General features: G+C 41.7%; 1 protein-coding gene across 2 annotated transcripts in view; it reads right to left on the minus strand.

Annotated features, from left to right (window-relative positions):
- The window catches only part of CACNB2 (calcium voltage-gated channel auxiliary subunit beta 2), a 154,678-nt gene that overhangs the window by 125,750 nt on the left and 11,364 nt on the right, over positions 1–17,564 (minus strand). For both annotated transcript variants that reach the window (XM_044424829.1, XM_044424828.1), the window contains exon 2: positions 15,899–15,991. In XM_044424829.1, coding sequence (XP_044280764.1) covers positions 15,899–15,991 — 93 coding nt within the window. The remainder of the gene's footprint in view (positions 1–15,898; positions 15,992–17,564) is intronic.

Genomic DNA, 17,564 nt, shown 5'->3' on the forward strand with positions numbered 1-17,564 from the left:
AGAAGTGGCTGACACAGTTGACAGTGCTAACTGGGAAGACGGAAAACCAAAATTAAGACAGAGTGAATTCCCTTCAGCTACAAAGAAAGATAGCAGGTCAGGAAGATCATCCACACATACTCTTACAGGGTTGAATGTTCTGCTACAAACAACCTCCATCCATACAAACAACCTCCTCCCTACCCTTCCTAACCCATCCCATCCAATCCTGTTGCATCATAACCCACAACTGAAATGTAAAATGTAGGCCCCTTGGTGCAGTGATCAGACTTTTTCCATGTATTGCTTTCAAACTTTTCATGCACGTTAGTGGGACATGCTTAAGAGGCCTTGCCCAGGGCTGGCCTTCCTGAAAATTGAAAAGTATGATTTAATTCTAGCCTTACTGACTAGCGATTTAAATTGTTACTTAAATCAATTCGATTTAAATCAAATTCACCCAGGTGACAAGACTAGACTACTGAAGTTCAGAACAAGTTCAGGGCTGATGAGCTTGATTATCTACATTCAAAACTCAGCAGTCTCCTACAGGCACACTGTTGGCAAGGGTGTGCTGGTTTCCAAATTCTTTATACCCCAAGATACAATTTTTCTGAGGCACCAACTTGTAATAATTTAGAACAGCAACAGTATAAACTGGCAGGCTGTATCCACTCTAAGTGAATGTTTTTGTTGTTTTGTGTATTTTTGTTTAAATTCCCACACTAAGGAACATAGGTTCCAAAGTTAAAGGGTTACAAAGTGACCTGGGAGTCTGCTTCTCAAAGGACAAAAATGTAACTTCTAATGGTAATTAGATAAACACACAGACTGTACTGGCTTTTAATGTCTTTTACTTTTCTGTCCAGCCAGCAGTTGGATAACAGTATAACTGAGAAGTGTAAGCAATTGCTGTTCTTTGAAAATAGTTGAAGACAGAAATCTACACTACTCCATGGAATAATATAAATATTTCAGCACATCTTTATGCAAACAGTATATAATAATGTTCTGGGCAGCTGTAGTGCCAAACAAATACCAAATTCATTCTATAATTTAATATGGTCCTATCTATTTCTACATTGTTTACACAAATAATCTGAATACCTTCCTCTTGTCTTCAATTACTCTATAAACTTTTTCTTGTACACTCCAATTTTTCTAATTTAGAATTTTCAGCCCTGTACATGTCTACTGACTCACAGCCCATAGATAAGTCGCTATAGCTTGTAATTATTAGCAACACAGCAACACTCTCCAAAAGGCAAGCAGTGAGGTAGAATTTTTTGCCCCCTTAGAGAACTCTGCATCAATTGGCATGAAGCTGGCCCAGTGGCAGGATTTTCTGAGTAGCAAGCAGTAGGACAGTGCACAGGCAGTTTGTCTTGCTTCCAAGCTGATGAGTTCCCATCCTCCCCTTCAGTAAATACAGTCTGTACTACTTCATTGATCCATCCTTTACCCAAGAAAACAGTGAGGTACAAACCTGAAAGCACTGTGGACTGCTATAGCACTGCACTATGTTCTAACTCTCTGTTTTCCAGCCAATCTCCTTTTTCTTCTTGCGGTCATGGTTTAAGATACCAGGGTTGGGCATTGGGGGCCACATGGAATGGAAACATGAGCTGCATATGACCTGCAAGCGATGAGTTGCTCACATGTGGCCTAATGCTATGGTCTACAACATTCTTCTGCTTGGAAATACATTCCAACAAGTTAGAGGGGACTTATCTCCAGGAAAACATAGTTAGCAGAAGTGCAGAACCAGATTTAAGTGGGAGAACAAATGAGCCCCCCCATCTAGCTCTCTGAGGACCTCATGGCATTTCAAAGCCACTTGACATCATTTGCTCCCTGGTCCAAGTGTCAGGTACCAGGTTCTGCTGCATGTGGATTTTCCTAGTTAAAGAAGCCTTGCGCACAGTGAAACCAAGCTAAAGCAGAACCATCACTCCTTTGTTAGGAAAAAACAGGGACTAGATCAACTAGATCAACCTATCTTCATGTGCCTTGCCTCATTTCTGCAATGTGAGGAGGCAGAGTGCCCAGAGAAGTAGCTCTGCCCCTTCACTTCTCTGACAAAAAGGCAGAAGCAGTGGGAAAGGAAACTGGGCCATCACTTCGCTGATGGAGTGGAGCTTTTCATGACCAAATTCCTTCCTGCAATGGGTGAAGGAGGCAGGGCAAAAGAAAGGAAGCTGCACTTGGGCCAAGACTCAGCCAGCTTCGCCCAACCTCCCCCTTCCCCACTGGTATCAACTTGGCAATATCAGTGAGGGTTCAGCTGCTGGAATGCACCAACAGAGGGATCCCACTGTTCTCTAATCTGAGATAACGAACCACATGCATCTGTGTGTTCTTAATTCTGAGATGTTGCAGCTTCAGAGAGCATGCAGATTTTGAACTATATGCTAAAAATACAAACAGACCTATAGAGGTTCAGAAGATTTTGCTTAGTTCCAAAGTAACATGCATGCAAACACAGCTGCAGAGTAGAAATAAACTAATTTTATAGTTGAAAAGTGTTCCGTTTATGTTAAGTGTTCAGAAACCAACCCTAAAATAATGAATCAAGAATAATTAAAGCATAACTGAATAGATCAGGGATCCTCAAACTTTTCCACCAGGGGGGCAGTTGAACGGTGCCGGTGCTGGGTACAAGCTGGAAAGATGGTCCCAGCAGTGCACACGGGTCAGCGGGTGGGCACACGTGGCAAGGGAAAGCAAGATGGGGAACGGGCGGGCACGCGCCACAAGGCGGGCGCACAAGGCAGCGGCTTGTTTGCTTGGAGATCATTTTCTATGAGTGAGCAAACTGCTGCCTCCCTGAGAGCGGGGCGAGGTGGGCGGCAGTGGACACGTGCATGGGCGCGGGCATGGGTGCATGCATGGCAGGTCCAAATGGGCATGGCGGGCCGGATCCAGCCCCCAGGCCGTAGTTTGATGACCCATGGTATAGATCTTCATAAAATATTTGCTTGATACTTAAAGACCAGATAAAGAATCCTTTAAAATACTCTGATAAAGCTTAATGCAAGATAGAAAAAATCTTGAAGATGATTTCTAAAATCATTTTTCCAGCTTCTGCTGTAAGGGAACCTAGAGTCTTTAGAATTTGTGGTAATAACATCATTTTATTTATTTATTTGATTTATATTCTGCCTTTTTCCTACAAAGGGCTCAAGGCAGCTTACATCATTCTCCTCCTCCATCTTATCCCCACAACAACAACCCTGTGAGGTGGGTTGGGCTGAGAGTCTGTGACTGGCCCAACGTCACCCAGTTGGCTCCATGGCTGAGTGGGGACTAGAACCCAGATCATCTGAGTCCCAGTCCCATGCTCTCAACCACTACACCACACTGGCTCTCATTACAATTTGATTAATAAAAATTCAAAAGTTATTTATTCTCCTACATAATCAAGCCTTTGGCAAGAAACCTTGTATTTTACACTATGACCACATTTTACCCATGGTAATACACAAACGATTCTGCAGTGTTTGTAAAGTGCAGATTCAATATTTTCCTTTGTGTAGAGTTATTTTTCCCGATTGTTTTGTCCCGAGACAACAATGAAGGAAAAGGCTTAAAATAAATCCATTTTATTATTATTCTATAATCAGTTGCCATGCTGTTAAAAGATATTGTGAACAAAAGATACATAGTTCTTGGACTTTTTAGAAGCACTGTTGAATTCTGCTGAATTTTATATATTAATTCCCATAGATTCTATTGGTTGGTTTTTACTGTCACTCCCCAGAACAATAGATTGTCTTTCTCTGCATAATCCTAAGAAACCACTTACTGGTGTATTCATCAATATCAGAAGCAGTGCATCAAAAACCTTAATGCTGTGAAAGTAGCTTTGGCAAAATTCAGATACTGTTCTGCAATGATTTCACAAGTAATTTTACCCCATAATCCAATTCTAATTTTTCAAAAAGCTTTCTCTCAATTGTCCCAAAGCTTTCATCATTTCAACATCATGAAAGTGAGTGAATGAGAGAGAAGCCATTTTGCAGTGGTTATTGTCAACTTGCAATCAGGTACTTTTGACTGTCTATTGCAAAATACCAACTATTAATAAATACAAATCTATGTGCGGGCCACTCCTAGTTTAAACTTTTTTTTGCTCTCAATTCTTCAGGCAAACGTAATAGTTAAGTATGTTTGGATATGATAGCCTATTGTTCCACTGTTGATTTAACTGAAAACTAAAGATGGACCAGTCAAAGCTAATTTTATATTGAAAGATGTTCCTAAACCAGGCATTCTAGGCCTCGATCATTATTATTTACCTATTTGAAAACAGTACACTGCATTAGTGGGAACTAAGAAAGTGAAATATGATAACAAAAAATATAGGAACATACAAGATGACAGAAAACTTCATCTAGTCCTAAGTATGATTAATCATATCTAAACCTAACAACTGCCATTTGTCACAGCTTTCAGTCAAGGACTCTATCAGCCCCTTTAGTAAACAAACTGCTATTGTTTAAAACACTCTGCCTCATAGATATGCTAATTTACTATTTTATATACTCCTTAATATTAAAAAGAAATGAAAAATTATCCACAGTAATTCTCTTACAGTAATTTTTGGCATATTGGACACTCGTTTCTCTCAACTAGGTAAGAGTCTTCACGATTTCATCAACCTTTTCCTCATACATCGTCTCCCAATATGTGCAATCTAAATTGGACCAAAACTGTTTTGAGAAAAGGTCCAAGTATTATATTCTAGACATTTAAACATTATTTTAAAAAACTAAGGCATGCTCTAAAGTTACATTTCTTTTACCTTCTCAGTCTCAGTTTTAGGATCTAGAGTTTCCTTTGCATCCTGACTTTCATTTTCTGGCTTCTCTTCATTTTTATCTTCACTTTGTGATTCTTCTGTATTTTGCACTGTATCTCCATTCTGCTTTTCATCTGTATTCTGTGTTTCTGTACATATCGGAATATCTGCATTTTCTGTTCCATTTGCTTTCTGTGCTTCTTCAACTTTTGGTGTTTCTTCAAGATTTGGTATTTCTTCCACAAAGACTTCAGCCATCCCTCACACAGAAACTAGTGCAGAATACTTTCCTTGCAAGCATTTAGATGCTTAGTGTCCACATATTAAGTTTATTTCAAGGTGATAGGATCACAGCCAAATGGAAAACAGACACCAGAATCTGACACTGACACCTTTGTTGTTGTTGGTGGGGAGAGACTTTTATCGTATATCTCTTTTAGTATTTCACTCCAAAATTCCACTGGGGGACTACTGATGTACAAGAAGAAAACCCAAATGGAATCCCAAATTGAGGGAAACAAAAGTAAAATAAAGATTTTAAAATGTTCAAGTATACATTTTTGCATCATTATTATATTATATTATATTATATTATTCACCTTAGTATTTTATGGGACCAAACTGAGCGTCACTGAAAAACTAACAAGAAACTGATATATCAGGTAAAGTAAACAAGTTCTAAGTTAACAAAGAAGGGCAAGAGAGGCAGGAAGTAAAAAAGAGTAAATGATAAGGTGCTGTGAAAATATCTAACAGGATCTAAGGAGAAAAGAGTGTTACTGGTAGAGACCAATCTGGCTGGGTGTGGGAGTGAGACAGTAAACATAAGAAACACATAGTGGAAAGAAAGAACCTAAAGAATTCAGTGACTTATGGAGCCTTGACAATTAATGGAGGGACTAATGAGGAATTGTGACTGGGACAAAACTTCAGAGAGGGCTTCAGGACAGGAACAGCTGTGAGCTAACGGTGGGAATGAAGTGAGCTGTGAAGGACAGCTTAAGAACTGCCTAGGTTTGGCAAATTGCTGCCGAACCATTGCCACATCATGCTGCAGCTTAACTTTTCCCCTCTCACTTGGGTCCTTCCAATAGCGCCCTGCACGTGACAACTGGGATAGAAAAATCTTTCTGCTGGTTCCAGTAAAAGGCTCCTTTCATGTATAATTGCACTAATTAAGAGGAGGCCCCCTGGTGAAAAAAGATTAAATGGAACTGCCTCCAAAATCTGCATTTGCCCAACAGGGAGCACATATTTTTGGTCTCTGTTTTTTCTTCTCCCAAATTTTTGTTTGATTAAATGTGTGCATAATTCTGGAACTTAATGGGAAATTTGAGGGAATCTGCACAAATGTTATGGTTGATTACTGCTTGATTTGTGCAATTTTCCCATTCATGCATAATGAGTGTGATCACAAACATGAATGGGAATCAGGCACGTAGGTGCTCTCGGCTGAGATATAGTTAGCAAGAATGCAAGGCAGCAAGCAGAGAGGTCAGATTTTTCTGCTGTTTTCCTTGAATGATTCTGTAGAATTTTTTCTGTGGTCACCATGCCAGGCTGGCAAGTCAAAGCAAACCATGCTAAAAACAAGCCAACTGCCAAATGTCTCACTTCACATGACCACCAAGAAAAAGAAACTATGATGGCTTCCTTTACCTACCTATGCCCTACAAGTCATGGTTTGAAGCAGTCCCTGCTATACACTTCACTGGGTTTGGAAGGCATGGTAATCCAAGCACTGCAGGAGTAATTAAGCAAACTGCAGCATGCAACCAGCATGCGCACAGCAGGAAAAGAAGCCACTGTGGAAACCTGTGAACCTGGTCAGAAACAAGCCTTGTATTCTCAGAGTGGCTTGTGCATGGTTAACAAATCATATGTACTGACAGGCTATGCTGAAACAAACCATTTTCACAGTCTCCCATGCACCTGGTAACTGTGAAGGATAGCAGAAAAGTAAATGTCCTTTTGGGTTTCTCCAAGCAGGCCTCTTCAATGAAAAACCATAAATGTATTCAACAGGTCTGGAATAAGATTTCCAGCTGCTGCTGCTGCTGCTGCTGCTGCTGCTGCTGCTGCTGCTGCTGCTGCTGTCTGTGCACAAACCCCTTAGCAGACTACATTAAGCCAACACAGGTTTAGAAAAAAAAGAATTTTGGATAAAATGAGAGAAGAGAGACAATACAAATTGTGGCTGCTTTAACAATCACAACAACCTTAACAAGGCTCATATTTGGAGTAATCCAGCAGTAACACCAGAGGAGGTACCTTCTTGACAGTTGGAGTTACTGGCGTGGAATAAGTTACTCTAGGAAAAATTTCCTGGTGGGAGGGAAAAAAGTGTACATGAGGTTATTTGACTTAGACATCATACAGTGACCCAAATCAAGAGAAGGGCTGTTTTTGTGGGTTGGATTGTTTAACTAGAGTTCATCTATGCCACAGTTCTTCCTGTTTTTCCTTCTACAGGAAGCAAAAAATGTGGAGCCTCAGCTATGCCCACAAAGGACCACCATAAACACTCCACACATCCTTAAATTTGTTCCATCTTTTTAATGTGTTTTTAAATATAAGCAAATCTCAGCTAAAATATGGAGTATAACTATTATACCCATACCCACAATACAAGCATTTTCACTGTACAATTTCTAACAAGAGTGGATGGGCAACTGACAGAAAAGCTTTGACTAAGACAATTGCCTGAACAAAAATGTAGCTTTTGTTCAGAGCTCCAACCAGCCACAATTTCTTCCAGGATATTTCATTTCATTTCTTCTCCTGCCCCAAGTTTTCCCATCTCTACAATCAGCCCCTATTGATGCCCCACCAAGTAGCTCAGCATTCAGTGGGTTGTTTTGGGGTCGCTCCCCTCATGATTAGGTTTTTCCCCTATAACCATTTGTATTTGTGTAAATCTTGGGATTTCCCCAAACCTGCTAGTAACTCCTTTGTATGTGTGGAAGGTGCATTTTAAAGAAATAGGAAAGTAAGTGGGGAATGGGTTAATTTAATATTTAGAATAAAAGACAAATAGCAGTCTACTTTGCATCACCCAATTGTGTTTACAAAGCTGTTAATCCATGTGATCCAGTTTTGCTATGCATTACACCTGGCAAGCTTTTATGATTTGGCTATACTTTCCTCTGAAGCAATAGTCCTTCCTATACAAGCACTAGAAAAGGCTACTGTGGGATTCTCTATATGAAGCATTTACAGTGGTACCTTGGCTCACAAACTTAATACGTTCCTCAACTCTGGTTGTGACCCAAATTGGTTGTGACCCAAGTCAAATTTCCCCATAAGATTCAATGTAAATAAGGTTAATCCGTTCTGGCCCCTCCGAATGTGGTTGTGAGCCAATATTTGGTCGTGAGCCAAATCAAAGTTCCCCATAAGGTTCAATGTAAATAAGGTCAATCTGTTCTGTAACAATTTTTTTTAATCAGAATAATTTGAAACAAAGTGACAAAGAACAACAAAGTAACCAAGTACTGTACAGTACAGTGGAGAACACTAACCTAGGTGGCGGGGAGGTTATTGTTTTGAGGGAGAGTCCCCCTCCATAAGGACACTGGGGAGATCTCTTTCAGGGTTTCCTCTCTTCTTTGTCTCTTAGCTGCAGGGTCAATTTTGGTGAAAAATCTGTCTATAGTCTCTTGTTTTTTCCTGCACTGCATAATCCTCCGGAAATGAGAGACCACGTTATTGTTCATCAGATTCAACTCTGTTCGTTACATTTATGTTGGGGTGGTGCTTCCCAAAGAAACCCTCCTGCAGAAAAGGTGTGCTCCTGCAGAAAAGACGGGCGCAATCTCGGCCATCTCCCCCGCCCCAACCAGCACGATCGCGGCCATCTCCCCACCCCCGAGTGGGGAGATAGCCAGGATCGCAGTTCATGCAGGGAAGACATGTGTGATCATGGGTGCAGGAAAGACGGGTGCAGCACAGCACAGCCGTGATCACGCTGTGTTCCCTGCACGAACACAACTGCAATTGAGGCCATCTCCCCACTCGGGGGGGGGGGGGAGATGGCTGCGATCTTGGTTGCCACCCAAAGTGGAGTTCGTGACCCAAGTCAAAATTTTCATGAAATTTTTGTTCGTGACCCAAGGCGTTCATGACCCAAGGTGTTCGTGAGCCAAGGTACCACGGTATTGGGTGCTTGTGATTCCCAGTCAAGGAAAACTGCAGAGCCTGCTCACAACATCATTGTCCTTCAGGGTCTCTCTTGAGTTTTCCAGCTTTTGTTTTGACCAAGGAAAATCTGGCATTGGATTTTAAATTGCAACAAATGGGAACAAAAGCCTTGTGTGGGGGTGGGGGTGGGGGGTTAGAACAGTGCCCTAGGACCACTTGCGGCTGGTTAAGAGAATACATAGGGCAGAGAAATACAAACCCCCAGAAAAAACCCAGTAAAAAGAATGTATTTTCCTTTTGCAACAAAATGGAAGAACCCTCTGTACAAGATCTGATTAAATCTCTCACGTAGAGAAGCCCCAAGTGACAGTGAAGGCCACAGATGTACCACGATGAAAAGGACTAGCCACTGAGGCCACCCAGGTGGAGGCCTCCCCATTTGCTGTGTGAGCAAACCCTGCATCAAAATATAGTTGAGCCACCTAATCATATACATGGCAAAAATGTCCCTTGTTATTTCTCATGAACCTTGCATGGGTCAGTGTTTAAAACAATTGTAAAACATTTAAAGTGTCATAAAGACATGGGTAAAACAGTTTTCTTCCTTCTCAGGAACCGCCCTTTTTTAACTTTCAGATAGTTTTTACACTATGTTTCATTTCTCCTTGACTAGATGGCAAGACAAGTATTAAGTTCAATTTTGCTTCATTTTCTAGAAAAGTCTGGAGGGTGTTAGCACTTTCTGTGCAATTTCTACTGCCAAAGGGACAGTCTGACCTCAGCATTACTTTCTTAATTGCTTTCCCGCTGCGATGAAGATGGAAATGGCCATTGGAGATAATTAAAAAAAGTCATTGCTATTTCTTACATTTAAAACATCTGAATAGCTGTGCAGGGAAATTATTTTTTCTGAATGGGAATTAGGGAACTGGGAAGAATAGGTGGAAAGGGAATAGACTGGCTGAAAATTTTCACAGACTCTTGGCAACAGACTGCTTCCATATATGTACTGTTCCAGGTAACTGAATATATGGTTTCAGAAACAAGTTCAAATCTGTGCTAATGGCTAGTTTCCAACCCTTCTGCTGGAACTGAAAGACAGATGTTACTATTTATTTGTTTATTTATTTCAAATACATTTATAGCACATTTCAAGGCAAAGTCATCAAGGTAGTTTACAAAATTAACTGTCAAAATAGTACAATATAAAATGCAATTAACTTTTCTAGTTGAGTAAAACTGAAATAACTTTTACAACACCATGAAACATTTAAATAACAACAACAAGATGAGTATCTATTCATGTAAAGACAGGTGGAATTCAGGTCTTTATGACCCATTGAAAAGCAGGCAGTGAATGAGAATCATATGTATTCCATAGCAGGACATTCCATAAAATGGGGTCACCACGGAAAAGGTCCTACCTTTTGTGATCACCAACTAAATTGATCTTGCCAAATTGATTTTACCATGGACACATGAGTAAAAAAGTAAATTAACCTTTATTCTGCAAATTATATAAGGGAAAAGATAAAGCTAAGATTGTTATGTACACCTCCTTGTAACAAAGAGTTAAATATTTTCAAAAGTTGTCATGTGCTGGAAATGTAATATTAGTAATCTGATATTACTAATATTAATCTGATCAATAAATTTCCTCTATCTACTGGTAAGGCAGGCATGAGTGCACATTTTGTAGAAAACCATGATTTAAATCTAGTCAGTAAGTCATTTAAATCAAATCCACCCTGCTTCATAGGACCCCCAGCCTCTCTAGAGTAGATTTAGGGGGATGCAGAGAGTGAAAAATGCCACATTCCCTCCATTTCAGTAGGAGAAGCAAGGTCATGAACTGGGAATAAAAAAGTAAATAAATGTGTTTATTGCATAGTCAACAACTAGTTAGCCAACCTCAACTGAGCTCAGACTGCATTGAGCTTTTTTCCCATTTGGTCTTAAGAGAACAATATTATATACCATACCTACAGCATAGCCCAGGAGTAAGATCCTGCTTACTGCATCTGTCTGCGAAGAATGGAACTGCACTGTAGTTCTGAAGAAGCCACAGTTACACCCAACCTTGTTTCCAAAGGAGAGCTGGGACCCCAATATTTGTTGTTGTTAGTCACGAAGTCGTGTCCGACCCATCGCGACCCCATGGACAACATTCCTCCAAGCCTTCCCATCCTCCATCATCCCCCGGAGTCCACTTAAGCTCACACCAAATGCTTCAGTGACTCCATATAGCCACCTCATCCTCTGTCGTCCCCTTCTTCTTTTGCCATCTATTGTTTCCAGCATTAGGCTCTTCTCCAGGGAGTCCTTCCTTCTCATTAGGTGGCCTAAGTATTTGAGTTTCATCTTCAGTATCTGGCCTTCCAAAGAGCAGTCAGGGTTGATCTCCTCTAGGACTGACCGGTTTGATCGCCTTGCGGTCCAAGGGACTCGCAGGAGTCTCCTCCAGCACCACAATTCAAAGACCTCAATCCTTTTGCGCTCAGCCTTCCTTATGGTCCAGCTTTCACAGCCATACATTGCAACTGGGAAAACCATAGCCCTGACTATACGCACTTTTGTTGGCAGGGTGATGTCTCTGCTTTTTAGTATGCTGTCTAGATTTGCCATAGCTTTCCTTCCCAGGAGCAAGCGTCTTTTAATTTCTTGGCTGCAGTCCCCATCTGCAGTGATCTTGGAGCCCAGGAAAATAAAATCTGTCACTCCCTCCATTTCTTCCCCATCTATTTGCCAGGAAGTGAGAGGACCGGATGGCATGATCTTAGTTTTCTTAATATTGATTTAGCAACAGCAAATAGACCAAGCTTTGCACTGTTAGAGTAGTCCTTAGTTCAGTAAAACCTTCAAGTAAACTTACACAACTGTTGGGCACACTGGGCTTCCCCATCGGAGTGAAGCCGTACCTGCAGGCAACCTTAGCCATGCCCCAGGAAACAAACATTACTAGTCACAGTGTATCTGCAGACAATAAATGCATGTTTTAGGCCATGGGTCCTCAAACTATGGCCCACGGGCCAGATCTGGCCTGCCATGCCCATTTATCTGGCCCGCCTCAGAGGTTTTGGACTCACTCAGAGAAAATGATCTCCGAGCGAGCAAGCTGCCACCTCGCTGTGCACGCCTGCCGCCACCACCTCGCCGTGCGTGGCCCTGCGATCGCACCAGTCTCCCCCCCCCCAGTGCACCCGCAATCATTCCAGTATCCCACCAGTGCACCTGTGCCCTCCCCTGCCTTTCAACTGGCCCCCGTTGAAAGTTTGAGGACCCCTGTTTTAGGCATTCTGAGGTATATACATGATGCCAAAATGCCAAAAAAAAAAGCCTGAAAAGAGTTGTCAGTAAAGTAGTGTGCAAGATTACATGTAAGAAACATACATTTATTTCAGGGATGATATGAGCATGCACACAATATATCATGTGTGAAGCAGTCCTGAAGACAGAAAAGGCCTTACAGAAAGACACTCTTTGCCATTATTTATAGCTCTGTTTGTGACTGAACACAGTGTAACAGGCATCCAGCCAGTTTTCAACGGCTATGGGGCTAGATTTATAATATCGTGAATATATTGATCTAAAGCAGCTCCTACAGCCTGTCATTTATCAGAGTTGAATATACAGGTTTATAAACAGAGGTTTTTTTTTCAGATTTCCTTTACAGTAGATATCAGGATTTCAAATAAAATCTGCATACAAGGACCCACGACTATAAATTCAGGTTTAAAGTATCATCAGCATATGGCAATGTTTCATGACATTGTTGTGGCCTTCAAACAGTTTTTTCTTGTACCATTTGTCTTCTTAATCTGTACTTTGAAAACACTTTAAAAAACTATGCAGCTCTGCTTGACTTGGAAGCTTAACATGGTATTACATTCAGGCAGAACACTTGAAAGTCAACTGCATACTTAGGATCAATAAATTAATGTTACATCACCCATTATTGTTTTCCGAAGAAATTCAAAGGGGGAATGAATAGGATGTTTATGAACAATATTTACCCCCATTAATTTGAACGACAAACAAAAGCAAACTGTTCACAATGTCAGAGTTTATGGCAGACAGACTTAGTCTTACAACAGTGTAAGAGTTGAGCATTTGAAGCCTTCTGTGTGTTTTGGCTTTCAGTTTCCATCAGTCCTAGACATCATAGCTAATGTTAAAGAACATGGGAACTCTAAGCTAGAATATCTGGATAGCCACAAGTTTCCCAAACCTGTAGACTGCCATTATTTAAGTACACAAAAATGTAATCCCACAATATAAAGATATTTAAAGTAATGAAGGGGGTAATGAAAAAGTAACAGCACAACAGATTTAAGAGGAAGTGTTTCCCTACAGAGACGATACAATTGATCTCCCACTGGTGCTAACAGAAGTTTTCATCCTGTGGCAAACAGCAGGTGACTATTTGTTAAAAATAATCAGACATACAAGCCAGCAGCCACATGAATAACACCGCAACTACTGTACCTCTGAGTTTAACATAACCAAGAAGGCTAAGGGACCCACAAAATCTTTTATCATATTTATATTATATCCAGATAATATTTATTTAATATTATCTGGATGTAATAGCATTTAATGTTCAATATTATGTATTATTAAGGGATGCAGGTGGCGCAGTGGTTTAAACTGCTGTGCTGCTGGGCTGGTTGATCGAAAGGTTGCTGGTTCGAATCTGCCCAACCGGGTGAGTTCCCGTTGCTCCGTCCCAGCTCCTGCCAACCTTGCACTTCGAAAGCATGCAAATGCAAGTAGATAAAAGGTACCACTTTGGTGGGAAGGTTACAGCATTCCATGCACTTTGGTGTTTAGTCATGGCGGACACATGACCACGGAGACTGTCTGCAGACAAACGCTGGCTCCTTTGGCTAGGAAGCGGAGATGAGCACTGCCCCCTAGAGTCAGGCATGACTGGACCTTAATGTCAAGGGGAAAGGTTTACCTTTACCATTCATTATTATATCCAGATGTTACATGGGGCACACAGGGACTTATCAGGCTTGCACCTGCAATTTAAGCAGTCTACTGGAATATAGAAGGAAAAACTAGTCACACTTGGCCCCCTTAAAATCAATGTGAAGTTAGTCATAATCATTTAATTCTAATTGATTCCCACAAGAATTAAGTCCAACTAACTTAATTTGAATCCAATTGCTTTAAAAAAAAAACTACACAATTTCAACTTACCACGTTTATCTCTCACCTTTCCTACCAAAAGCAGAGGGTTTTATACATAACCTAATTCCATGTTATCCTCAGGGTAAGCTTTGAGGTAGCACAGGTATTTGCATCTTATGAATTGCAAAGGTGACTAGGACACAAGTATTGTACCAATACCACCACATATATCGCACTATGCTGGCTCTCTTTCAAGCAAAGTGTATGTGGTATTGAGAGGTGGACTACAGCATCAATGTAATATCTTGCAAATCCAGTCTTTTTATTCTTAGGGTATCATCCAATGTGGCTGCCCATAAGCTTCTGCTTTTGGAAGGTTACAGGCATCCAGGCAAATGTGGAAGGAACACCTCCATGCTTTCTCTGCCTTGCAAAAGACAAAGACGGCTGGTTTGGGCCTAGTATGTCTTTGGTCTTGCTTGCAAATGGAAGGGGCTGAGACACTGCTCGGATTCCTCGTAGGTCAGCAATGCTTTGCTTCCTCCACCCGCCACTTCACACACAACAGAACATTCCCCAAGCACCTGTTCTGAAAGCAGTCTTCCATTTTTGGAGCTGCAACCAGGACAAAAAGAACTGTGGAGACTGGAAGAGTGCAGGGAGAAGGCTCTGAAAAGAGTTTCCACTGCAACCTTACAGGGTTTTTTATGAACAGTGGGGTCCCAACTTTTCCTTTTGCTGGCCAGACAGCATCTACTAGCCATAGGACTGAGCCCTGAGTTGCCTTGCAGTCATGAGAACTTTAAAAATTATTATTCAGCAATTACACATAGCAAATACTGCTGTCAATATTAATGGACCATCACCAATCACCAAACATGCACTGTATTAGCAGCCCTGTTAATTCTGTTTCCAATTACAACACTCTTCATCAGTCTTCAGCCTTCTTAAAGTGAAGAATTATTACCACCATCCAGATCCACATCCCACAGTAATGAACTGATAATAGAAACCAGCTTTCAGAGTTCTTCAGAAATATACAGGCAGATATCGAAAACCAGAATCTGTAATAAGATCTACCAAGAATATATACCAACTTTTAAATGTCAAAGGATGCATCACCGAACATTTATTTTATTTATTTATTTAGAGAATTTCTATGCTGCCCCTTTCGCCGAAGCCTCGGGGCGGGTCACAAAACATCAATTAAAATATAATACACTAAAAATATAAAACGAATTAACAATATAAAATAAGTCGCCCTGACCAAAGAATAAAATAAGCAAATAATATTAGCAATTAAAATGGTGTTTGAATAAAAAGGTCTTCGCCTGGCGCTGAAAAACAAATAACGACGGCGCCAGGCAGACCTCTCTGGGGAGTGCATTCCATAGATTGGGTGCCACCGCAGAGAAAGCCCTCCTCCGAGTACCTACCCTCCTAATTTCCTTCACGGAGGGTTCCCGGAGAAGGGCCTCTCCCACAGATCTCAGGGGGCGGGCGGGCATATATGGACGTAAGCACTCCTTCAGGTAGCCAGGACCCAAGCCGTTTAGGGCTTTATAGGTCATCACCAACACCTTGAATTGGGTCCAGACTTCAATGGGAAGCCAGGCTTCTGACGGGGACTGGGCGTTATGTTCACATGACTCCAGTCCTCCGTCAGAAGCCTGGCAGCTCTATTTTGAACCTTGTCAAACTAATGATGACAGTTCTCAGACCCTTGAAAGTTTATAAGCAATTAGCTGCCAGAAACTGTACAATTACCACCATAAAACTGTTAATCTCATTTATGATACAACATAGTACAATAATACCTTAGTGAGAAAAAAGATAACATACCTGTCGGACAAAACTATTAGAGGTAGTGTCAGAAGATGTACTCCCATCTGAGCCTTTAAATCTGTTTTTCCTTCTTGCCCCTTTGCTGTATGACTGTTAAAATAAAAATAAAAATGATGTCACTTTGTTTGGTATATAAGTGTGTATGCATAAAACAGAAGTGGGCAGAACGTAATTTGGATCCATTGGTAGATATAGAGACAATTTGTAGTAGATTAATAAGTATTTCTAACTCACAATTATTTAACAGTTAGTTGGGATATTAGTTGGGAGACTCACTCGGCGGTCACAGCCAGGTCATGTCGCTTCCTAGAAGCTATAGAGGGAGGGTTTTTCACACAGAGGGTCCGAGAGGTGACGAGGGGGGGAAACATCCTTGACCAATAGGGAAGAGCTGATAGATGAAGTACAGATTAGGGGAGCTCTGGATGCGAGTGATCACTCCAGCCTTTGCTTTGAGATCAGGGGACTGGGGACATGCAGCAGGTCGAGCACTAGAAGCTGGGACTTCAAGAGGGCCAACTTTGGCCAACTGAAGGCCAGACTGGGGAAAGTATCCTGGGATAGGTTACTGGAAGGTAAGTGAGTTGAGGAGGGGTGGATGGCACTCAAAAGAGAGGTTTTGGAGGCGCAAGCCTTAATGATACCTCTAGTCAGTAAGGTAGGGAGGCGGAGGAGAGTACCGCCATGGATGCGAAAGGAGGTGGTTAGAGGGATTAGACGAAAGAGGAACCTCCATAGAAAATGGGTACTGGGGCAAATAGACAAAAGGGTATACTGGGAGGAGGAGGCCCATTGCAGAAGGATTCTTCGCAAGGCTAAGGCTGATTACGAGCTGAGACTTGCCAAGAATATCAAGAGCAACAAAAAGGGCTTCTTCAGCATGTAAATAGGAAGAGAAAGGGGAGACAAGTGGTGGGACCACTAAATAAGGAGGAAGGAGATCCAGTGACTGATATGAGGGAACAGGCACAGATGCTAAATGACTATTTTGCCTCTGTGTTCTCCCCAGAGCAGGACGGGGGATATCCGCATAGGAGATTAGATGAGGCTGGGGACTTAGGGGCACAGATTAGAGTCACCCCCCCCTTGAAGTCGAGGGGCTCCTCAGGGCATTGGCCATTACAAAGGCGCCAGGTCCTGATGGGTTACACCTGAGAGTACTTAGAGAGTTGGCAGGGGTTCTCTCACGCCCTCTGGCCTTCATTTTTGAGGCCTTGTGGAGAATGGGTGAAGTTCCAGAGGACTGGAGGGTGGCATCAGTGGTCCCAATTTTCAAAAAAGGTAGTAGAAGGGACATGGGGAATTATAGACCTGTTAGCCTTATGTACATTGTAGGAAAAACAATGGAAAGGCTCATAATAGAGAGAGATCTAGTGATAGGGAGGAGAGGCTGACAGCCACACAACACGGCTTCCGCAAAAAAGGTCCTGCCAGACAAACCTTGTGGAATTCTATGACAAGGTTTCGAGATGGCTAGATGGAGGGGATGCAGTGGATGTGGTATACCTGGATTTCAGCAAGGCCTTTGACAAAGTGCCCCATGATATCCTGGTGGAGAAACTGAGGAGTTTTGGGATACACCAAAGCACTGTCTGGTGGATTAGGGCATGGTTGACTGACCGAAAGCAGAAGGTAACCATTAGTGGGGAATCATTGGGATGGC

The sequence above is a fragment of the Varanus komodoensis genome, unplaced genomic scaffold, assembly GCF_004798865.1.
Source record: "Varanus komodoensis strain SLA01 unplaced genomic scaffold, ASM479886v1 scaffold15, whole genome shotgun sequence".
Classification (NCBI taxonomy): Eukaryota; Metazoa; Chordata; class Lepidosauria; order Squamata; family Varanidae; genus Varanus; species Varanus komodoensis.